This window comes from Rhincodon typus, chromosome 35 (genome assembly GCF_021869965.1).
Source record: "Rhincodon typus isolate 14 chromosome 35, sRhiTyp1.1, whole genome shotgun sequence".
Lineage (NCBI taxonomy): Eukaryota > Metazoa > Chordata > Chondrichthyes > Orectolobiformes > Rhincodontidae > Rhincodon > Rhincodon typus.
The window spans coordinates 4,827,464-4,852,878 of NC_063366.1; the positions used below are offsets into that span (position 1 = coordinate 4,827,464).

General features: G+C 42.1%; 1 protein-coding gene and 1 long non-coding RNA gene across 2 annotated transcripts in view; one reads left to right on the forward strand and one right to left on the reverse strand.

Moving 5' to 3' along the window:
* Positions 1-814: 814 nt before the first annotated feature.
* LOC109937351 (zinc finger protein 271-like) overlaps positions 815-25,415 on the reverse strand; it is a 41,437-nt gene continuing 16,836 nt past the window's right edge. The window contains exon 3 of the mRNA XM_048616853.1: positions 815-5,504. Coding sequence (XP_048472810.1) covers positions 4,545-5,060 — 516 coding nt within the window. The 5' untranslated portion in view covers positions 5,061-5,504 and the 3' untranslated portion in view covers positions 815-4,544. The remainder of the gene's footprint in view (positions 5,505-25,415) is intronic.
* On the forward strand, positions 13,527-15,591 carry LOC125487025. The gene is made up of 2 exons (XR_007265598.1): positions 13,527-14,073; positions 14,646-15,591. It is a non-coding gene; the product is annotated as an uncharacterized LOC125487025 (long non-coding RNA).

Sequence of the window (25,415 nt, forward strand, 5' to 3'; positions counted from 1 at the left end):
TGAACCCACAAACCTCTGATGCAGGCTCAAGCCCCTCTATATCTCTGTTTCCCAATATGATTCTCTCTCAAGTATGTGTCCTGACCCATCACTGCATGTCATTACTGCCTTGTTGCTGTGGGTCTTCCTGTTCTGATCTGCTGTTAAAGACTACACATTCCACACTGATGATGTCAGTCTGAATGCTTCCAAGGATGAAGTATACTATTCCCACATGAGGAATCTCTGTCAAACGTTTACCGGGGAACAGAGATTGCAGCTGAAGTAATTGAGATTTTATTCAGATGGACTATGACAAGTTTAAATTCTAACCTCTGTTGCCTCTGTTTCTCTGGTCAGTTACCCAAGTTTCAGGAAACTCTTGTGTACATGTGGAGTGATATGAATCTTGAACAAAGTTCCAAGTGGTGTGTAAAATGGCTACTGCCCACAAACCTTTATTTCTATGCATAGACATTATATTGATGTGGCAAGCAACAATGTACAACATCACTCTTTGAAAGAAAAAGTATGCCCTTTAACTTAAGTCACTCCACATACATAGTGCATAAAGAAAATTATCACCTGAACAAAAATATTGTTCCTTTTAATCTGTTCCAATTTCATCTGTTCTTACACAGCATGATGCAGGGTGGCCTGGTGGCTCAGTGGTTAGCACTGTCACCTCACAGTACTGGGGACCTGGGTTCAGTTCCACCCTTGGGTGACAGTCTGTGTGGAGTTTGCACATTCTCCCCGTGTCTGCATGGGTTTGCTCCACTTTCCTCCTACTATGCAAAAAAGATTTGCAGGTTAGGTGGACTGGCTATGAGAAATGCAGAATGATAGGGTAGGGGTGTGTTAGGTGGGATACCCTTCAGAGGGTTGGTGTGAACCTGATAGGCTAAGTGGCCTGTTTCCACACTGTAGAGACTCTACAATTACACAGCTTTCTATGTATAATCTTTTGAAATTCAGGTCTTCTTACAATAAAATGGTGAGTTGTGGTTGGCTGTTCATCCATTGACTGTTGATGCAAAATGCTGCTGTTGTTGTGGTGTTTTAAACTAGTTCACAGGATGATTTTGCCCCTGGCTAGGCCAGCACTTGATGCAGAATCCCTAATTGCCCTGGAAAAGGTGGTGAGTTGCTTTCCTCAACCACTGCAGTCTATTGGGGCATACATACATCTATGAGGCTGCTGGGAAGGGTTTTTTGCTCTGGTAATTTTTGCTGACCTGCTGCATTTTTTGGGGAATGGTTGACTTCTGGGACTGAGTTCAGTTCCTTGCTCAGTTGGTGATATCAGATCTGCCTCATCAGCCCTCAGCATTGAAGATTGCAATGTTGCAAAAGAGATCTGGGTTAGTGAAAATTGTTCATTTTTACCATGAATGATGAAGGTGACAATCTTACTACATAGGTCTCAAGTTACTTAACTTTTATTAAGTATGTTGAATATTTGACTCTGACATATTGAACTCTGACTGGGTCTCCAACTCTCAGCATTGACAACAATTTGGAAGATGTATTAAAGTGGCATTTGGCTTTCTGCCATTTCACATTGATCTGCTCACTCACTGCTATTACTATTTCTGGCTTGAATAGTATATAAACTGTTGATTTAGTGTTGGTGTGTCATGACATTATCGCTGGTATGACAACTTTCCATGCCTTCAGTACATGTGTTTCTCTATTCTATGATCAAACGGTACACGTATCTGCTGGATCTAGTTAATATTTTAATGATCTATTTGCTAATTTTCACTCCTATCTATGCCTTTCCATTTGACTGGAGGTATTATGGAGATGATGTGTGATATTGAATTTCCCAATCATTCGAGAAGTGTCTGAATTCTTCACTCGTGAATTGGGGTTATGGTCACTGATCATAACATCAGAAACATCATGATGACTAAAGTGTGCTTTCAGACATTCTACAATCTCACTGGAACTCATTGATGTCAGCTGCTTTAACTCCCCATCATCTAAATAGTAGCCAAGACAATTATTTCCAGTGAGAGTCAAGAGGTCTACTCCAAGCTTCATCCATGGGCTGCTTGGGATGTCATGGGTTATGTTATCTTGTTTAGCGTGATGTTCATTCTAAGCACTGCACTGGCTGATGTGATCCTTCATCTCACTGCTAATGTTTGACCAGTACGACATTTCTCTTACCTTCCTCAGACTAGACTCGACTCCTTGAAAGTTTGTGTAACATGTGTTTCAGCATCACTTTTCTCATCTCCTTCGGTACAATGACCCAGATCCCTTTGTACAAGATGCCATCTTAGGCAATCATTCCAGTTCTGTTTATCCAATATTCTCTTCCAGCAACACGTGTCCCCTTGATGGTTTCAGGTCTGTGTGTAATGTGATTCAGTATCTTTTTTCTCATCTCTTTAGGGATAATGATCCTCCTGCCTTTTTTATATCTTTGGTAATTTTGGGCAATCACTTAGTTGAAGTGCCAATAACAAAGGAGTATAACTTTAAGCTGAAAGGACGTTTTGAGAGCATTTAAAGAAAACATTTTTCACAGAGAATGGAATGCACTACCTGGGAGGGTAGTTGGGGCAGGAAATTTCACATATTGAAAGTACCTGGATGAGCATTTGACATGTCATAACTTTCAAGGCTATAGACCAAATGTTGGAAAGTGGGATTAGTGTAGATTTAGGGTTAGAGCAGTTTTTTTGTTGGTGCAGATTTGATGGACCAAAGGGCCTCTTCTATACTATGATTCTCATTGTCCAGTAGTCTCTTACTGCAACAGCTGAGTGTCGGCTGACCATCCCACTTTTCTCGATGCAACAATACCACAGGAAATAAAAGAGCCTTGCTGACCATCCAACAGATTTGGTGTGATTCAATGCCTAGAATGCTGCCAAGAATGCAGGCAGACTTGGTCAATAATCACCAGTGAAGTATTCCTTGGAGGGAACAAACAATTCTGATGAGAAGATGAAAGAAGCATCCTCGACGGTTTCAGGCCTTCCTTTCACCACAGCTTCCTGTAGTATCTCATTGTGTAATTTGCCTGATTTGTCAGTAATACATTCTTCTGCTAGATATAGCCCAGATCTTCTGTTCTGGGTTGGAACACCCATGCTCAATACTAACTAGACAGAAAACGAATCACTTATCCAAATGCCATTTTTCTGGCCATTCCTTCAGCACAAGATCCACACAGACAGCAGCAAAATAATCAGTTGCCCCTTTTTACAACACAAGCTGTCATAGGTAAATGGCCAATGCAAATGTTAGTGAGTGGGTGACTGAGTGAAGGGGTCGGGTGATATGGTATGCAGATGGATGAAGTAAGTGGGTAGGATGGCAAGACTGGTGAAATAAGAAGATAAGCTGGCAGCTAGGTGAGATAGGTGAATGGATAGATGAATTGGTGGGGGTAATTGGGTCAAGAGTGTTGCCAGGTCAGGGAAGGTCAGTTTGGTGATACTGGGTGAGGGAACTAGTCATGGAGAGTTTTGAAGGGTTAATTATTTACTTATTCGAGTTAAACTGTCCCTGTTTAACAGTACTCAGATAAGCATGTCGCAACTGTCTGGAGATTCAAACTAAATAAGTTGGAAACATTTTCAGAGGTCCCAGAAATACAAGAGAATTGTCTGTCAGAAGTTCAAATTCCCTGAAAAATTTCCAGAGTTGAGTATGTCAGCTCTTGTGAAAGATACCAGTGCATATCCTGTGTTGTACATCCAGTTTCCGGTGATTGAACACATTGGGAGTTCTTGCCTTGTCTCTGCTGGTTAGTGACTTCCAGAGCATTTTGAGCTGCTGTTTCTTGTTGAATCTGAAATATTTCAGTGTGTATTAGCATCACCTTCCTTCAGAGTGTGTACCTCTCAAAGACATGTCAGAGATGTACATCTGCTTCATTTGTTTGCACTTCACCTCCCAGTGATACCTCTAAAAATGAAGTAACATAGGGTATAAATGTTTTGAACAGGTGGAAGTGGTTTGAGAAGGATGATTTCAATCGGCTTGTGGTCAGACCCCACCATCATTTTCTCTCTCAAAAGGTGTTGTTTGAAAAGTTCACAAGTAAAGACAATATCCAGGCTCTTAACACTTTGGATACAAACACAACAGATTGCCCTCACTGCATGGGGGTTGCTCCAAGTCCTGTGTCACTGACATCACACTGCAGGGTGGCTCCATTGTTGACATCATAATCCCTCAGCACTGGTGATGTCATCACTAGGTGTTTGATGGGAGTGAAAGCTGCTTCTTGTTCTGTGTCCCAGTCCCACTGAACACCCTGCACTGTGAGACTGTGTACAGGTAAACACTCGGATAACAGATTGGGCCAGAACTTAGCTAGATCGTACCATTGTGGGTTCACTGGTGTGTCGGAAGGTAAAACAATTGCGTGAAAGCTTTATTTCAGAACTCACATTGACAGGGTTTCTCCCCTCTGAGAGTACAATAATGGACCAGAAGGCAGCTTGACTGTGTGAAAGCCCTGTCATTCTTCCCATGTGAATCCTGTGGTGTCCCACATGGTCCTAATAAAAGGTTCATCTCAAACCTCACTTCAAGGGTTACTCTCCTGTGTGGATCTTCTGATGGAGCAGAAGGTTCCAGGACCTTGAGAATGATTTATCACACACCTCACATTTAAACAGTTTTGAACCTGTGTGAATGCGTTGGTGTCTGCGGAGTGCTGACAAATATGAGAATGATTTGATACACACATCACACATGAATGGTTTCTCTCTTGTGTGAATGCGTTGGTGAGTGCGGAGATTTCCTAACTGCGAGAAGGATTTGTCACACACTTCACACCTGAATGGTTTCTCCCCCGTGTGAACACGTTGGTGCATGAGGAGGGTCGACGATTGAGAAAACGATTTGTTGCAAACTACACAAACAAATGGTTTCTCCCCTGTGTGAACAGGGCGATGATTCACTAAACCAGATAACTGTGCAAAGCTCCTATTACATAATTCACATTTGAACGGCTTTTCTCCAGTATGAATACGTCGGTGATTCACAAGTGTTGACATCTGTGCAAAAGCTCGGTCACACACCTCACATTTGAATGGTTTCCCTTCCATATCGCTGCCCGTGTTAACAATTGCACAATACCTTGTATGTTAGATGTTGTTGCAACCTTGTGGAGCTCTCCTCAAATACCTCACATTTCAACACGTTCTTCAGCAGTCAGTGGTTCATGAGGCTCAATGAATGATTGAGGCTCTCACCACACTTGGAGCCACTCACACTTCTTCTCAGCCTCACCCTATTCGATCAAGTACAGCTGAACCTTCAGGAAGATTGGTTCTGATGGAAGGCTTCACACCACTGACCAGTTGCAGATCTGGTGATATGTCAAAGTTCCCCTGACCCAACCAATTTCCAGATGATGGTTTCACTGCCCAACATTCTGTGTTGAGCAATGCTGTGAAGGGACTAGATGACTTCCCAAAGTTGTTCCTTGGGCAATGGTCAGGATCTCTCTGTGGTGGCTATCCAGTCTTGTGTATTATGGTGAAATCCTTCTGTAAAACAGGAAAAGGAAACATGATTTTCTCCAACTCCCCCTCCTGCCTTGGTGAAGGTGCTAACTTGCAATTTAAAAAAAATACTTTATACTTCCACAGATGTGGATGATACTGGCTGGACCAGCATTTGCTGCCCATCCTTAACTGCTCTTGGTGGTGGTGAGGCTGTCTTCTTGAACCACTGCAGAACTTTGGATATAAAGATACCCACAATACTGTTTGGGATGGAGGTCCAGGATTTTGACTCAGCAACACCAAAGGAATGGTGATATACTTCCAAGTCAGGATGTTGTGTTGCTTGATGGGGACCTGAAGGAGGTGGTGTTCCCATGCATGCGCTGTCCTTTTCCTTTTAGATGGTGCAGGTTACGGGTTTTTAGCATGCTGTCATAGGTGGCTTGGTGAGTTACTGCAGTGCATCTTGTAGGTGGCACACGCTACTGCCACTGCATGTTACAGCTGAAAGGTCTAAATGTTGAAAGTCGTGCATGAGGTGCCAGTCAAGCAGACGGACTTGTCCTAGATAGTGTTGAGCTTCTCATGTGTTACTGCAGCTACATTGATCCAGACAAGTAGGGAGAATACCATCACAATCCAAACTGGTACCTTGGTTTAAAAACTTTGGAGAGACAGCAGGCGAATTACTAGCCTCAGAACGCTCAGCCTCTGACTTGATATTTTTAGCCACAGTATTTATATAGCTGGTGAAGCTGTGATTTTGGTCAATGCTAACTCCAAAATCATGCTCAAAATACAAAGGCAGAGGGGTGAATTTGCTCCAAAAGTCTGCAATATGCTCTGGAAAAATCAATCACATGGACAGCCAATCTGGAAAAAGTCATGCCAGTAAATCGAATGGACAGAGCCTGTGAGGGGCTACTCTTCCAATCACAGGCAGGTTGTTTTTCATATTTGCTGCTGAGAGATTTGTTATGAACCTATGAACAGGAAAGGTGGGAAAGAAGCAGCCTGTGATTGGACAAGCAGTGAACAGGTAACTGGTAGCTGTGAGCAAGGCTGCAGAGGCCAGACAAATTAAGGTGATAGGAAGGACGGTGACAGCAAATGGTGCCTAGGCTGGAAAAGCAGGACTAGAGGATAGAAAAGGATCAGGGTAGGACTGGAAGAAAAACTGGTGGAGAGGCCATGAGGAAGTGAAGAAACAAATTACAAAGAGATACCGATGGATCAAGGAGTTAGGTGATAATGTATAGAACTTTTGACTCACAAAGGAAAGAGCAGGGGATTTTTAAAATGTTGGAATAAAGCTAGAACCATTGGAGGTTCAAAAAGACCTGGGGACCAGGTACAGAGATAATTAAAATGTCACAGACAGACATAAAATAATCAAAGAAGCTTACGGAATACAGACCTTTATATTTTGAGGAAAAGATTACAAGGGGGTCGAAGTCATGTTTCAGTGAGACAAAGCCCTGGTTTGGAATACTGGGTGCAGTTCAGGGAACCTCACCATAGGAAGGACATATTGGCTTTGGAGTGAGTATAGTGTAGATTCACTGGTTGGGGAGTCTAGGACAAGGACGCTGTCTACAAATTAGAACCAAACCTCTCAGGAGTGAAATAAGGAAATACTTTGACACACAAAGGTTGAAAGAAAATTAGCACATGCTTCTGCAAACTACACTCAATGCTAAATTAGTTGTTAATATTAAGTTGGAGAATGAACAAAAATCTATCAAATGTTTGAAGGTATATTGGAAAAGGCAGGAACATAAAGCTCAATCACAGACGCACCATGATCTCACTGGATGGTGGAATATGCTGGAGATACCAAATACCTGATTCCAATTCATATTTGCCTTATCAGGCAAAACTGCCTTGGTACTGTCCCTCCAAGGAAATAGCTCTCCTTCAGTACTGCTGCTGTGACAGGGAACTTTCACTCAGGGAAACCCAATACATTACATTTCACTTGATAATAACTAGGTCTCAATAGACACAAAATAATCAATAATCAGAAAGTAGTTAGAATCCTGATACTCTGCACCTTCAGTTACACCTTTTTTCCCTTCTATATTCATGGGATGTAGGTACTGTTGGCTGGGCCAGATTTTATTTCCTATCCTTCATTGCACCAGACAAAGTGGTACCTTCTTGAACCACTGTAGTCCTTGGAGCATATATACAATAAGACAATGTTTGAAATGCAAGTCCTTTTAAGGGGAAACCAGAACATGTATGGAGTTAATTGAGACTAGGGATTTCCCCAGTTTGGGCGTTAGCTTCAAGAGAGGGAGAGTGAGGTGGATAGGACATGGAAACCAAAAGAACTGCGGATGCTGTAAATCAGGAATAAAAACCAAAGTTGCTGGCAAAACTCAGCAGGTCCGGCAGCATCTGTGAAGGAAAAACAGAGCTAACACTTTGGGTCCAGTGACCCTTCCTCAGAACATAGGATAGGACATAGAGGTACTTATACTTAATTGGACTTATAGTTTAACAATAAAACGGTTTTAAATCTCTGATAGTCTTCTACTACCTGATTAATATTTGAATATCTATCAAACAAACATGGTAGCATTGGATTAACCTCAGTCTTTTGAGAGAAGGCGTGCAACAAAAGGTGGACATAAAACCCAGACAGACAGAAAGAAAGTCAGGCAGAGAAAGCGATAATTGATAGTAAGCCAGGGAGGAATAAAAACTGATAACGGAGACAATGAATAGGTGAAAATGGGTTGGCTGTGCTGAAAGTAGCCCATATGATGACACGGCATGTGGAATGAGTAAAGGTCATGGAAGATGAGATGCTGTTCTTCCAGCAACAGATTTGCAACAGGCCTGAGACAGAGATGTTGGCCAGGGAACATGATGTGTTAAAGTGGCAGGCAGTTGGAAGCTTGGGGCCATTATTCAGAAATTAGGGTGTTCTGCAAAGTGGTCACTCAGTCCGTATTTTGTCTAGCTGATGTACAGGAGACCATATTGTGAGCAGAAAATACAGTAAATTAGATTGCGTGAACTGCAGGTAAATTGCCTGGAAGGTGTGTCTGAAACCTTGGTTTGTGAGGAGGGAAGAGGTAAATGGGCAAGTGTTGCACCTTCTGCAATTGCATAGGAAGGAGCCTTGGGGATGTGGGAAGCTGCAGGGAATAGAGGAGGAGTTGACCATGCTGTCCTGGAGGGAATGCTGATCAGGGAGGGGAGGGGAATTTGTGTCTGATGGTGGCATTGGTTGGAGGTGGCAGAAATGCCAACCCATTTTCATCTGTGCATCATCCTCATTATCAGCTTTTCTTCTTCCCTGGCTTACTATCAACCATTCCTTTGTCTACCTGTCTTTCTGACTGTCTGGGCTCCATCTCCACCTATGCATGCATGCCTTCCCCCCATCCCCTGTAATCAGCATAAATACTACCTTTTCCCAGCTATTATCAGTTCTGAAAGAGGGTCACTGGACTCAAAATGTTAACTCTGCTTTTTCTCCACTCATACTGCCAGACCTGCTGAGTTTCTCCAGGATTTTCTGTTTTTGTTCCAGAATTTGTAGATTGAGTTTTTTTTGTTCTTTTAAATAACCTATGCACAAACCTTGTACTTTGAGAGGTGTTCTAATTTTGTTGTAATGAACCTCTATTTGAACAAGTGTCCGCTGTTCTAAAACCTTTCATGGAGACAATAATTCCCAGCTACTCTCACAGAACATGTTGGGTATTCTGTATTGAAAGAGGGGTGGAAGGCTCTATGATTACCGATTCTCAATGTTGAAGGGGGCCTAGGTGCAGATGCTTATATAAGCACTGTTCCCTTTTAAGTTGTGTGGCTGTAACTTTTAGTTCAGTTAATAGGTCACACAGCTGCTCTGAGGTTCCGTACATGCCAATTGGCATGCCAGCACACTAACTTCCAGTTTTGGAAGTCACTGCTACAAATGATCCTCAGATGTCTACACACCGAGAAAGAAATCAGGAATACTGTGTGTGAGGAAGTAATTTCTGAAAGATGTTTTGAGGTGAATCAGATTTCAGAAACATGGAAAAACACAACATTGAAAAGACTGCCCACAACAAATGAATCTCAGAAATCCACAGAAAACAATTAATAGGTGTTTCCAGTGTGACTCTAAATATCACCAATTCAGGAATTGTCTGAGAATCAGAAGTCAAATCTTGGAGACAACTCATGAGACAGGTGGTTCTAAGAGTGAATATGATCAGGATGAAAAGTAAAAAAATATCGGTACCTTTGTAACTGATTTAATCAATTGTTTTGCACTAGATAGTGGCTGTACCTCAACAATGTGTGCAGTTCAGACCAGCCGAGTTTCTCCAGCAATTTCTGAGTTTGTTTCAGATCTCCAGCATCCACAGTTCTTTGTTTAATATTAGTGTACGGAATCAATTGGTTTATTTGCAAACATTGGATAAAGCAGACAAAACAGATGGTAAACATTATAACCTTTAAAAGAGAGTGATCCTCGCATTTGAAATAGCAGGACTGCTTCACTTCATAAACATCAACGTCATCCAGTGTGCACTACCATTGTTCCTGAGTAAGTATTCAACTGAAGAAAGTTAAAATGTATTTAGGCATGGACAATGATAAAGCATTTGTGTTTGGTAATGCAATTCATGAGATCCAGACATTATTGCATTCCCTTGAGGAAACTGGGAGTTTCCCATCAAGAAGATCAAGTCCTACTGACCTTCGCAGAAAGCAATCAGACCAATAAGAAGATCACTGTAAGTGGAAATTGCATAACCAATTAACTCATCCCTCCAGAAACTAAAGCTACCATTAAAGGGTACTGGAGTTATGGACAAAGGATATAAGTACTTTGCAGAACTAATCATATTGCAATGTGTTATATGTATTAAATAATCGAAAGACACTAACACACCCAGATATAATTGTTCCCTTAGCTTGGGGATTTAGTAGCCATAGATCTGAAGATTTGGGGCAAGGATAGGAATATTTATTGATTACATTATGAGCAATAGTTATGGTGACTAGCTCCAGTGTTTCCATGGTGATAAACAACAAGGACAGACAAACTATAAGCAGATAAAATCGTGGAAAAGTGGGTCATCACAGGCCTTGGGTCACATAAAATATAAGTAATGCACACTGCTGCAGAAAGTGCATGTAATAATTGATAAGATATCACACTAAATACTGGCAGATGAGCTGAATTGTAAGTTGCAAATGACACTGGCAGGATAATGCAGTGGGCCCCAGCATTACAGATACCAGTCTTCAGTCAATTCAATTCACTTCGCGTGATACCAAGAAATAGTTGGAGGCACTGGACACTGCAAAGACTACAGGCCCTGACAACATTCTGACAATAGTACTGATGAACTTGCCGCTCCTCTAGCCAAGCTGTTCCAGTACAGTTAAACGCTGTACATTTAACGTACATCCTGTACATTAAAAGCAGGACAATTCCAACCTGGCCAATTACTGCCCCATCATTGTACTCTCAATCATCAGCAAAGTGATGGAAGGTGTCATCAATAGTGCTGTCAAGCAGGATCTGCTCAGCAATAACCTGCTCAGTGATGCCCAGTTTGTGTTCGGCCAGAGCCACTCAACTGCTGACCTCATTACAGCCATGGTTCTAACATGGACAAAAGAGCTGAATTCCAGAGGTGAGGTGAAAGTAACAGCCCTTGACATCAAGGCTGCATTCGACTGAGCAAAACTGGAGTCAATGGGTATCAGAGGGCAAACTGTCTGCTGTTCGGAGTCATACCTGGCACATAGCAAGATGGTTGTGGTTGTTAGACGTCAGTCATCTCATCTCCAGTATATCTCTGCCGGAGTTTCTCAGCCCAACTGTCTTCAGCTGCTTCATCAATGACCTTTCCTAAGGTCAGAAGTGGGGATGTTCGCCAATGATCATTCACAACTCCTCAGATAGTGAAGCAGTCCATGTTCAAATGCAACAAGATCTGGACAATATCCAGGCTTGGGCTGACAAGTGGCAAGTAATATTCACATCACACAAATGCCAGGCTATGATCATCTCCAATAAGAGACATTCAGTGGTGTTACCATGACTGAATCCCTCACTATCAACATCCTGGGGGTTATCATTGACCAGAAACTCAACTGGATTCACCACATTAACACAAGTGGCTATAAGAGCAGGTTTTCTGAAGAAGGGTCTCGACCCGAAACGTCAGCTTTCCTGCTCCTCTGATGCTGCTTGGCCTGCTGTGTTCATCCAGCTCTACACCTTGTTATCTCTGGCTACAAGAGCAGGTCAGAAACTAGGAATACTGCAGCGAGTAACTCACCTCCTGAATCCCCCATCTAAAAGGCACAAGTCAGGAGTGTGAATGGGATACTCCCCACTTGCCTGGATGAGTGCAGATCCAAAAACATTCAAAAAGCCTGACCCCATCCAGGACAAAGCAGCCGTCTTGATTGGGATTACATCCACAAGCGTCCACGCCCTCCACCACTGACACTCAATCTATCTACTATCTACTATCTACAAGATACACTGCAGAAATTCACCAAAGATCCTCAGGCAGCAGCTTCCAAGCCCATAACCACTTCCATCTAGAAGGACAAGGGCAGCAGACATACGGGAACACCACCACCTTCAAGTTCCCTTCCAAGCCACTCACCAACCTGACTTGGAAATATAGCACCGTTCCTTCAACATTGCTGGGTCGAAATCCTAGAATTCTCTCCCTGATGGCATTGTGGGTCAATCCTCAGCAGGTGGACTGCAGCGGTTCAAAAGGCAGCTCACCACCACCTTCTCACGGGCAACTAGGGACAGGTAATAAATGCTGGCCACCCAGTGACGCCCGCATCCCACAAATGAATTTAAAAAATAGATGTTTGAGGTCAACCGGCATTGTAACACAGATGGAGCTGTAGGGAAAAGGTCTTACTGGATGGGATTTATAAGGCCAAAGCTAGGTTCATATCTAGAGGTCTTGAGAAATGCTTGTGGGAAAAGAAAATTAGGAAATAGAGGCTCTCCTATAACGGAAAAGTATTTACAAAGGTATTTTATAAGGTATTCCAAATGAGTCTTACTTGGAAAAAGTTAATCCTATTGCAATTGATCAGACCAGATCTGGACAGAAAAGTGGCTGTTACCAAAAATGAAATGGAACAGCTGAGGAATCTCAGCATCCAGCTCATATGGTAAGGCAGAAAAACCAGACCAGATACCAGCTTTGATGTGTTGGAACTTAAGTCTTGTCAAGAAATCAAAGGATGTAAGACATCTATTTTGTGAGACAGCTCTCCTAATTTTGGCACAATGCCTCGGATGTTTGTAAGCAGGATTTTTGCATGGTTAACTGGGTTGAATGTGCCATTGTTATTTCTGATGCCTCAGTCAATGACAGGTGGTGTGTATGATTTTAACTCCTTCTGTAGACTGTTGAAACAACTGAAGTCTTAAGGGTCTAGGCCCGAAACGTCAGCCGTCCTGCTCCTCTGATGCTGCTTGGCCTGCTGTGTTCATCCAGCTCTACACCTTGTTATCTTGAAGTCTTACTCGACTATTTCTGGGCATAGTTAAGAGACATCTACATTGTTGTGAGCCTGAGGTTATGTGATCAGACCAGATAAGTATAGCAAATCTCCTTCCTTAAAGGAATGTTTAAAAACTTAATTCACATCTAACCGATGGAATTTAAACTCATATCTGAGGCATTACCACAATGCCGCCACCTCCCTCAAATTCCTAGACAATGACACCTCACCTTCTCATGTTCAGGAATGAGCCGTCAACATAACACAGCCTGGAAATCAGAAGGGAAGTGCTTCCAATAAACACACTCAACGTCCAACACACAGCTCCAGTCAAACAGTTCAGCACAAAGCACCCAGTAAACAGCTCTCTCAGCTGGATCTTCTCACAAAGCATAAGGGACATTTCCACCCCTGATTGCCCACAGGATAGTCAGACTGCCTGAAGATTGATGTGGATATTATGGGATACAATTTGTATAAAAGCTGCTCCTTCACTCACCATCTCCTCACTTGGTTTTCAGTCCCAATAGGAAGTGAACCAGCTCTGGAAGAGAAAGAGAAGTGGGTGGGTGGGTTTACTTATAGATTGACATCTTCCAAATCCATTCAGAAGCAGGAACCGTTGTAGTCTCCTCAAACAACGGCCGGTGCCTGAATTGGAGGTGCGTACCTGTAAATGGCAGCCAGGGCGGCCAGCGGGTGATTGGGACCGCAGCCGCTTCATCTCATTCCCTACTTCCTTCCCCTCCAAGAGTCCAGCGACAACTTCACCCTCTTTCTTTTCCCTCGCCCCCATCTTCTGAAGCAGTTGAACTTGCTGCAGCTCTGAATGAAAGTTGAATTTCCCTCGAATCTCACATAGTACTTGTCCAATAACGATTTGCAGAAGGCCGAGCGCTTATGTCGTCTGTAGATTAGTTTTAGACAACGTGATCTTGATCTGGTAGGACTTGAACCCAGGCTCATTGCTGAAGAAGAGGCCAGACCCGAAACGTTAGCTTTCCTGCCCCTCTGATGCTGCCTGGCCTGCTGTGTTCATCCAGCTCTACACCTTGTTATCTCAGACTCCAGCATTGGCAGTTCCGACTATCTCATTCAGGTACAGATCATTTGTGTTTCAAGTGAAATTATTGACATTTCACATTGCTTTCTCGAATTTGCTGATCTCAGCTGCAGTGATCGAGTACTTTGATTTCGTTGTTGCCGTGTTCCAGGATTTGCTTCTTTTTGTATTTTGATGGTGTCAGTTGAAGGTCTCAGTAATAGGAAATGAAACACTGCCAAATTGCCTGTATCCGTGAGAAAGAAGCTTCACTTTGACCTAGTTCGATCAGTTCCACAATGCAGAACCATTTGACATTTTAATTCTACGACTCTGCAAGCTCTGGTTTCTGCATTCCAAAACATGTTTTCACCATATCCCAACATATCACGGCTTCAGTGTGGCAGTGTAATTTCCTGTAACATTGAGAACTATTTCATTTTGTGGAACATAACGATATGAAATTAGGTAGACCAGTCTCCTTTTAACTCCGTTGATTCTATCCAGTTTCCAGATCTGAAAGGTCAGCTAGTGTTACTTACCTCACAAGGTTTTATAATTTACAGTAGTATATTCATATTCTGCAAAGTATACATTTTGATTTCTATTTATTTCTGATTTCTATCCAGAGATTAGTGGTACAGTGGGTAGTGTCCCTGCCTCTGAGCCAGAAGATTCTGGTCACACTCGATAGCCACAGAAAATGTGTTCATAATGCAGCTGAATAGTGTAAGTATCAACTTGTAAATCCTTCCAACATACATTACAATGGCAGGTGGTAATAGCAGGAGAGACTCATGGTCTGCTAAGTGATACAAAGTTATAGAAATTCTAACTCCATCTGACTGATTCTCTCACGACTGGATGGCTGTTGTGAATCACATTGGTGGCATGGGCTTCAATCAGTGCTCTGGCTGGTAGATTTTGGACCTGCCTTGTTCACCTACCCATATGAAGATCATGCACCTCTGGATTGGACCCTCCTTCGAGGATGAACACAAGAAGTAGAACGATTTCCATCTGTAGCTGATTTTTTCTGATTTCAGCCAGACTTGAGTTATATTTCCAAACCAGTAAATTATACAGATAGTAAAAAAGTCATTTATTTTTTAGGGAGCAATACGTTTTCCACAATCCTGAGAATTCAGTACAATATCCTCACAAGACATTATGAAATCATGCACGTGTGTTTAAAAAGTTTTCTACATCTGTATCTTGGTGCATAAGAGCCTTTCAAACTAGAAATCTGTTTGTGAATTAATTCTTTTTTCAATGTAATTTCATCAAACAATGTCTCTGCATTTGGTGTTTAATCAGTTCAGATCTGTTACACACATTCCCAAGTCTACCTCAAATGCAAATTCCACTGTCTTTGCTTGAACAAAGCAATAGTAGTTCAAATCACAAATGTTGTCTTGTCAGAACTTGTTGCATTTAGGACATTTTATGGATTCACTAAATCAGGCATCTCTCACGCTGTTTTGGCAGTAATAATACGTGGGCTTTAAAACCATCACTGCCATCCTAATTGGATATGTTACATGGCTGTTAATAAAATGGTCCCAATTCCAGTTACTTTATTCTGTATGCATCACATAATTCCACAGTTGAATATGTGAGGAATATGTTTCGCTCCCACTTAATGGATGCTCTGTGGGAGTTGGGTACAGAAATACAAAATCTGGCAGGAATTTCTGTTGTTCGTAATGTTTCAGGAACTGCATTCAATGACAGTATAACTCCTCATGCAGGTGTTGCACAGAAATGAATCCACTGATGTTGATATCCTGTGATAAATACCAAGTTCCAGCATTGTCAGTATTTTGCTGTTGTGTTAGAAGAACCGAATGTGTGCACTTTAGTGTGCATATAGACCTTGATTTGATGGAGATTTCAAAACAACGATAATTTGTGTTTATGTGGACAAATTATTTCATTGGACAGGTTTGGGAGGACCAAATATTGAGCTTACGAGTTATGCAAGAGCAGAACTACAGATTCATCAATTGCTAAAAAGGCAAGATTTGGACTCTGTACAGAGTAAGGATATTATCATCAAGGGATAACCTTATTGGCAAGAAAGAACAATTACTGATTTAGCATAACGGAATCAAGGGTTATAGGGAAAAGGCAGGAAAGTGGAATTGAGATTATCAGATCAGCCATGATCTCACTGAATAGTGGTGCGGGCTCAACGGGCTTACTTTTGCTCCTGTGCCTTATGGTATAAAATGCAAATTCAAGGTTCTTTAAATAGCACTTTCCAAACCCTCATTCACTACCTTCTAGAAGGTCAAGGGCAGCAGATGAATGGGAATACTGCTACCTGCAAATTTCCTTCCAAGACAAACATCATCCTGACTTAGATATATATTACTGTTCCTTCACTGTCATTACATCAAAATTCTGAACACCCTCTCCAACAACATTGAGAGTCTACCTATGATACATAGATTTCGGCTGTTCAAGAAGCAGTTCATCACCATTTTCTGAAGTGCAATTAGGTATGGACGATAATAAGCGCTGGTCCAGCCAGTGACATCCACATGAATAAAAAAAAACTAACAAGGCTTATTAGACAGCATCAATTAACACTTAGACTTCATTTGTCAGCATGTGGCATGTTACACAAGTCCAATGCCAATAGGTCTGTCTTTCCTGTATATCCGGGAACTTTTGGGGACTTCTCGTTGTTTGATCCTGCTCTCTTGATTCTCAACATTCTTTGACATTTTAGCTTAGTCAACACAATTTGAACGTCTGCATATAAAACACTGGCAGCTTTAGGACTTCAACTTTAATGTCACAGTCTATTTTAATTGCAAAAGTCAACCTTAATTTCTGAATCTCTCTCTTCTCCCCTCTCTCCCTCTCCTGTCCCTGACAGAGACTATTCGCACTATCATAAGGTGAATACTGTTAGCCTTATAGTGGATTCAAATGCTCGTACCTGTACTGTGGGTCCCTGACTTCCTATTACTCATACTAATGAAAAAGATCCCGTTGTGCCATTAGTTAAAATGCAACATCGAACATTCACTCGTACTTATGAACAAGATCCCATGGTCCATTAGTTAAAATGCAGCATTGAACATTCACTTGTACTTATGAACAAGATCCCGTGGTGCCATTAATTAAAATGCAGCATCGAACATTCACTCGTACTTATGAACAAGTGTTTTGTATTGTACCATATTGTGTTCCAACTTGCATACAAATCAACTGACAAACATAGTCAGGAACTGAACTCATTTGTAACCTCGCGATTGACTGTACTGGGTTCATAAAGACACAAACAGAGAAAAATTAACATAGAGAAGAAGACATTAGGAGGAGTTAAACAAAAATATGGTTGAAGTGGTGGGATTTCAGAAGGACCATAAAGGAGAGAGAGTAATCCATAAACCTTTTCCTAACAAAAATAGACCTTAGGGTGCAGGTTCATAATTCCATGAAAACAGAGTCGCAGGTGGACAGGATAGAGAAGAAGGCATTTGGTACGCTTGCCTTTATTGGTCAGTGCATTGAGTTAGGAGTTGGCGGGTGGGCGGGAATGTTGCAGCTGTACAGGACATTGGTTAGGCCACTTTAGGAATACTGTGTTCAATTCTACTATAGGAAACATGTTGTGAAACTTGAAAGGGTTCAGAAAAGATTTACAAGGATGTTGCAAGGGTTGGAGAGTTTGAGCTATAGGGAGAGGCTGAATAGGCTGGGGCTATTTTCCCTGGACTACTGGAGGCTGAGGAGTGACCTTATAGAAGTTTATAAAATCATGAAGGGCATGGATAGATGAATAGCCAAGGACTTTTCCCCAAGGTAGGGGAATCCAAAACTAGACAGCATAGGTTTAAGGTGAGAGGGAAAAGATTTAAAAGGGACCTGAGGGGCAACTTTTTCACAAAGAGCATGGAGTGTGAATGGAATGAGCTGCCAGAGAAAATGGTGGAAGCTGGTTCAATTACAACATTCAAAAGCCATCTGAACTACAAGGGCTTAGACGGATATGGGCCAAATGCTGGCAAATGGAACATTTTTTTAGGATATTTGGTCAGCATGGACAAGTTGGACCAAAGGGTCCATTTCTGTGCTGTACATCTCTATGACTCTAATTTATAAATCTCAGTTTTGAAATGTTCAATTGATCCCCAGCTTCACCAGATTTTTATGGGGAGAGATTTCTGTTCCCATTTATTACGAAGAAATGTTTGCTGATATCAACCCTGAACAGCCTCGCTCTAATTTTAATGCTGTGCCTCTTGTTCTGGAGTCTCCTGTGCGAGGAATTGTTTCTCTCCAACTACTCAATCAACCCAAGAATCATCTTTTAAATTGAATGAGAGATAGTAGGAACTGCAGATGCTGGAGAATCTGAGACAACAAGGTGCAGAGTTGGATGAACACAGCAGGCCAAGCAGCATCATAGGAGCAAAAAGGCTGACGTTTCGGGCCTAGACCCTTCATCAGAAATGGGGGAGGGGAAGGGGGTTCTGAAATAAATAGGGAGAGAGGGGGAGGCGGATAGAAGATGGATAGAGGAGAAGATAGGTGGAGAGGAAACAGACAGGTCGAATAGGCGGGGATGGAGCCAGTAAAGGTGAGTGTAGGTGGGGAGTTAGGGAGAGGATAGGTCAGTCCAGGGAGGACGGACAGATCAAGAAGGCGGGATGAGGTTAGTAGGTAGGAGATGGGGGTGCGGCTTGAGGTGAGAGGAGGGGATAGGTGGGAGGAAGAACAGGTTAGGGAGGCAGGGATGAGCTGGGCTGGTTTTGGGATGCGGTAGGGGGAGGGGAGATTTTGAAGCATAATCATCTTTTAAATCTGTTAGTTTGGGATATAAACAGAGCTCGTATAGCAGGAACATAACTTCGACAAGGACACAGTTGGTTTTGAGAAAGAGAGGTTGTGGATTATCTTTTCTCTTCAGGGTGGTCTTGGAGAAATAAGCTGTCTTGGTAGAGGAAAGCAGGACCACTAGTGTTTGATGTGGTTCAATTAAATGTAGTGATGGAAGGCAAATCCAGCTGAAATATTCACTCCTTGAACACGAGATTGGAGACTAACCAATGAGAGAGTAAAGGTGATTTTGTGAACAGGTTTGTAAATGGATATGCGAGAGTGATTAAACCAGACTAACAGTTATAGAAGCACTGTAGTAAATGGAGGGTCAAATGGCAAAGAGTTGGGAATGGAAAGTTGGAAAGTTCCTCAAGTTGGAATCATGCCTAGCTCAAAGAAAGATGGTTGTGGTTGTTGGAGGTCAGACATCTCAAGACCCAGGAAATCTCTGCAGGGGTTCCTCAGGCCAGTGTTCTAGATTAGCGATCTTTAGTTGCTTCATCAATAACCCATCCGAAGGTCAGAAATGGGGATGTTTGCTGACGACTGATACTGAAGCAATCCATGTCCAAATGCATTGAGATCCGAACAATATCCAGGCTTTGGATGACAAATAGCAAGTAACACTCATGCCACAGAAGTGCCAGGCAAGAATCTAACCATCACACCTTGATAGTCACTGGTATTGCCATCACTGAATCCCCAAGATCAACCTCCTGGTCTTAGCATTTCCCAGAAAATGAACTGGACTAGCTGTATAAGTACTGCGGCTGTAAGAGCTGGCCAAAGTCTAGAAATCTTGTAAATAAAAACCGAAAGAACTGCGGATGCTGTAAATCAGGAACAAAAACAAAGTTGCTGGAAAAGCTCAGCAGATCTGGCAGCATCTGTGAAGGAGAGAACAAGGAGAAGGTGAAGGAGAATTATTCTGAGGACGAGTCACCGGACCCGAAACGTTAACTCTGTTCTCTCCTTCACAGATGTTGCCAGACCTGATGAGCTTTTCCAGCAACTTTGTTTTTGTTCTAGAAATCTTGTAGCAAGTAACTCACCTCACCTCCTGACTTTCCAAAGCATGTCTACAATCTATAAGGCACAAGTCAGGAGTGTGATGGAACATTTTCCAGCTCCCTGTCCAGTGCAGCTCCAACAACTCAAGAAGCTTGACACCACCCAGGACAAAGCAGCCTGCATTCTTGGCACCATAAACATTCACTTCCTCTACCAATGTCACATACTGGAAGCAGTGTATACCATCCACAGTATGCAGTGCAACAACTCAGGAAGGCACCTTCAAAACCTATGAGCTCAAGCACTTCAAAGGACAAGCTGAGTCATAGAGTCAGACAGCATGGAAACAGAGCCTTTGGCCCAATCGTCCATGCCAATCAGATTTCCTGAACCGAACTAGTCCCATTTGCTTGCATTTGGCTCATATTCCTCTAAACATTTCCTATCCATGTACCTGTCCAAATGTCTTTTAAATGTTGTAATTGTACTTGCCCCTACCACTTCCTCTAGCAGCTCGTTTCATATGCACACCACCCTCTGTGTGAAAAAGTTGCCCCCAAGGTCCCTTTTAAATCTATCCCCTCTCATCTTAAACCTATACCCTCTCGGTTTGGACTCCCCTACCCTTGGGAAAAGACTTTGGCTTTTTACTTGATGTATGCTCCTCATGATTTTATAAATCTCTATGAAGTCATCCCTAAACCTCCTACACTCCAAGGAAAAAAGTCCCAGCCTGCCCAGCCCCTCCTTATAAAACGAACCCTCCAGTCTCAATTACATCATTGTAAGTCTTTATTGCACCCTTTCCCATTTAATAACAGCCTCCCTATAGCAGGGCAACCAAAATTACACACTGTACTCCAAAAGTGGCCTTACCAATGTCTTATACAGCCATGACATGACATCCCAGCTCCTGTACTCAATGGTCTGACAGATGAAGGCAAGCATGCCACACTGATGCAAGATTCCCCAACCACCACCACCAACACCCCCCTCCCCTCAACTCCGGAGCCACGCACGTCCTGTCTTGGAACTATAATGCTCTTCCTTCACTGTTGCCTGGTCTGAATTCTTGAACTCCCTTCTGAACAGCACTGTGATGTACCCATCCCACATGGAGTATACTGGTTGAAAATAGATGCTCGGCACCACCTTCCCAAAAGCAATTAGGAATGGAGAACAAATGCAGACCTGGCCAGCGCCTAATGAATAAATAAAAGAAATATTGTTTTAGGTCAAGTCACATTTTGCCAGATTTCCACATTTGAAGAGAATATTGAGCCAGAAGATTTTTATGGCTACAGAAACACTGTGGTGAATGGAGGGCTGAACGATAAAGAGTTGGGAATTAGAAATTGCTGTTCAACTCAACTGGTGAAAGAGGCCCTTCCAAGAATAGAAGTTGATTGATTCATGGACCCATGTGATCACTGGATCTCTGTATCCATTGGTGTGTTTGTATGATGGAATCTAGTTCCAGCTTTTGTCACTAAAGTTCAGTGTCATTTTTAACCATTGGAATTGGGAGTCAGACTAAAGCAAAGGTATTTTAAAGTAACTTCTGCCTGTAGTATTCTGGGAAAGTTTCCCTGATGTGTGTGTGTGTGTATGTGTGTATGTGTGTAAAATGAGCCAGCACTCAGGAGTGAGTATGAAGTAGAATCGGACCTTGCTTTAGTTGGTGATATGAATTATAGACAGATCTTCTGCAGCTGACAAGTGTTTGACTAATACCATGGGGAATGTTTGTGCTCTCCTGTCTGTGACGACTGCTATTCTGAGTATGGAGAGGGAGTGGGGTGAGTCTCTACAGACCTGAGTTCCTTCAGACCAATATACTACAATATAATAACTGTGTAATGTGTTCACTTTTTGCTCATCCAAGATTAATTTTATGTTCTGGGAATTATCTTGATTTATTTTTGAGAGGTTGGTTATTTTGGTTGATTCAAAGTTTGGTGTAAACTGAATATTGTGTTGCTTGTCTGTTGTTTGATCAATCTCCTCTATAGATTTGTAACTCACAATAAATTTGTTTCTTTGCCAAACCAAAGCTATCTGTTCTGTCATCATTGTGTATTCCAACTCACTGAAACACTCAGGATACCGTAACAGTCATGTATATACAATCTTAATCTTACTGAAGGCTGGGATATCTTCTGCACCAATGGCTTTATAATCTTATTTTCCTTTATATTTTAAATATAATTTATTAATTCCAGTTCACAACAAGCTTAATGTTTCCTCAAAAAAGAAAGACTTGTTTTTATATATCAGTTTTCACAAACTAAGGGCATCCAAAAGAATACTTAGCAGCCAACAAAGTGTAGTTTGAAGTGTAATCTTTGTTATGATGTAGTAAACATGGCAGCCAATTGTGTACAGCAAGCTCCCACACACACAGCAATGATAATGACCACATTATATTTTTACTGACACTGATTGCAGGATCCATATTCACAAAGATTCTTCTGATGGAACCTGCCAAACCCACAACCATTTCCAATTAGAATGAAAAGGGCAGCAGATACATGAGGACAACACCACCTGCAAATTGCCCTCCTGCCACTCATCATCCTAATTTGGAAATATATCATGGTTCCTTCACTGGGTCAAAATTCTGGAATTCCCTCCCTAAAACAACATCATGGGTAAACCTACACCAAATGGACTACAGCAATTCAAGAAAACGACTCGCCATCATCTTCTCAGGAGCAGTTACGGATGAACAACAAATGCTGTAAGCTACCCACCCCACCTGCCCACCATGGCAATGCTCACATCCCCCAGAAGTATAAAGATAAAAAGTCAGTCCTAAATTGTTTCCCAGATGTCCTGTGGCCACTCCCATGTTAAAGATTCTCTGACCCTGTGGAAACAATCTCTCAGTGTCCACCCTGTCAAGCCCCTTAAGAATCCTACCTGTTTCAAACAGATTGTCTTGTATTCTTCTAAACCCCAGTGAATATAGGTCCAATTTATCCAGTCTGTCATCACAGGGCAAGCCCATCATCCCAATGACCAGTTTAGTAAACATAGAGTAATGTTATGTGCAGTGCTGAATTTTATAATCATTCATGAAGTGACTGAATTTTCCACTCATGAATTGCGGGCCATTGTCACTCATCTAAGAATCACAGAATGGTTATGCTGCAGAAGGAGGTTCTTCAGCCTATCGTGACTGCACTGGCTCTTCAAAAAAGTATCATTACCGAATGCCAATCTTCTGCTATTTGTTATACCCTTGCATGAATTTCTAGTCAAATAATCATCCAATACCCTCTTGAATGCATCACCATGTCAGCAATGTCATGATGATTGAAATGTGCTTTCAAACATTCAACAGTCTCTTTGGGAGTTGTTGACTGCTATCACTCCATGTCGTCTGAACAGTATTCAGTTGTGATGAGATAATCAGTTCCAATAAGAGTGCAGAGGTCGACTCCAAGCGTCATCATGGGCTTTCTGGGAAGAAATGTCATGAGCACTTCTTATCTGGTTAGCTTGATGTTCAGAATAGGCACTGCACTGGCTGATGTGGTCCTTCATCTCATTGCTCATGTTTGGCCAGTAGAGCACTCTCTTACCTCCCTCAGTCAAAATTCAATTACTTCATGGTTTGTGTAGGATGTGTTTCAGCATCTCTTTTCTCATCTCTTTAGGGATAATGACCCTGTTCCCTTTGTACAAGCTACCATCTTAGGCAATCACAATCTCTGTTTGTCCAGTATTCTGTTACAGCAATACATATCCCCTTGATGGTTTTAGACTATCCTTTCATCACAACTTCCTGTAACATTTGAAGAGTTGCACCTCATTGTGTAGTTTGCTTGATCTAAGCAAGTCACTTGTCTGTCAGTCAATGCCTCTGCTGGTAGTTCTGAAGACTTCCAGAGCACATCGTGCTATTGCTTCTTGTTGAATCTGAAATATTTTACACTTAGTATTAGCATCAAATTCATTCAGAGAGAATGAAGCTCTTAGCAGCATGTTAATGATGTGCATCTGTTTCCCCTGCTTGTACTTCAGTTCCAAGCAAGAGCTCTGCAATGAAGTAATATCCTCCACAAAACTGTAGAGTCGGTAGAAGGAGTTTGAGAAAGATGCTTAGAATTGGCTTGTGATCAGACTCTACATCACTTCCCTTCTGCCAAACAGCTACTGATTGAAAAGTTCACAAGCGGAGACAATAACCAGACAATCTTTCTCAATCATAGAATTTTAAGCGTGTAGAAGGAGGCTATTTGGCCCAGCATCATTCAGTGTGTGTTAACTCTCTGGATACAAACACAACGGGTTACCCTCACTGCCCGGAGGTTGCTCCAAGTCCTGTGTCACTGACATCACACTGCAGGGTGGCTCCATTGTTGACATCATAATCCCTCAGCACTGGTGATGTCATCACTAGGTGTTTGATGGGAGTGAAAGCTGCTTCTTGTTCTGTGTCCCAGTCCCACTGAACACCCTGCACCGTGAACTTATATATAGGTTCACACTCTGATAACAGATTGGCTACAGCTTGATCGGGCACCGCTCATGTGAGTCTACTGACATTTCAGGAGGTCGAACTATTTTGTGAAAGCTTCATTACTGAACTCACAGAGTCAAGATTTCTGTGCATTGATGGACCCAGCAGGAACTCGCACTGTGCAAAAGCCTCATACCTGAATGGGTGACCAATTGAGTGCATCATCAGGTGCTTAAGGAGATTGGAGGACTGGGTGAAAATCTTGTCACAAACACTGAATGCTTTCTCATCTGTGTGAATCCTATCATGTGCCAGGAGGGTTAAAGATGTTGTAAAAGCTTTATCGCAAAGCTCACACTTGAAAAATTCCTCCCCAGTGTGATTTATCTTAATGGACCAAGAGACTCAATGATCACAATAACAATCTTTACACATCTAAAACCAGAATGGTTTCTCCCGTGTGTGAGCACAAATGTGTGATGACATCAAGAATGTTTCTTTACATACCTCACATGTGAACCATTTCCCTACAGTGGAAACACATTGATGTTTGCAGAGGCGTGATAATGTTGAATATGATTTTTCACATATCTCACCCATGGATGACTTCTCCCCTCTGAGATCACGGTGTATGTGGAGATTCGATGACTGCGAGAATGATGTGACACATAAGTCACGAGTAAATGGTCTCATCCCTCATTAATGTGTTGATGTTTGTGCAGGGTAGTTGAATCTGAGAATGATTTGTCACACAATTCACATGTAAATAACTTTACACCCATGTGAAAACTTTGGTACCTCCACAGGCTCAATAAACCTGAGGATTTTTCACATGCCTCGTTTATAAATCGTCTCTCCCCTGCTTGAATACATAGGTGTGTGTGGAAGCTCAATAAGCCTGAGAATGATTTCTCATACAACTCACACATGAATGGTTTCTCACCTGTGTGAATACATTGGTGTATGCAGAAGTCTCATAAGTCCAAGAACAATTTGTGACATACCCCACACACAAATGGTTTCTCCATTGTATGAATGCGTTGGTATTTGCAAATGACAGATAAGCCTGAGAATGTCTTAT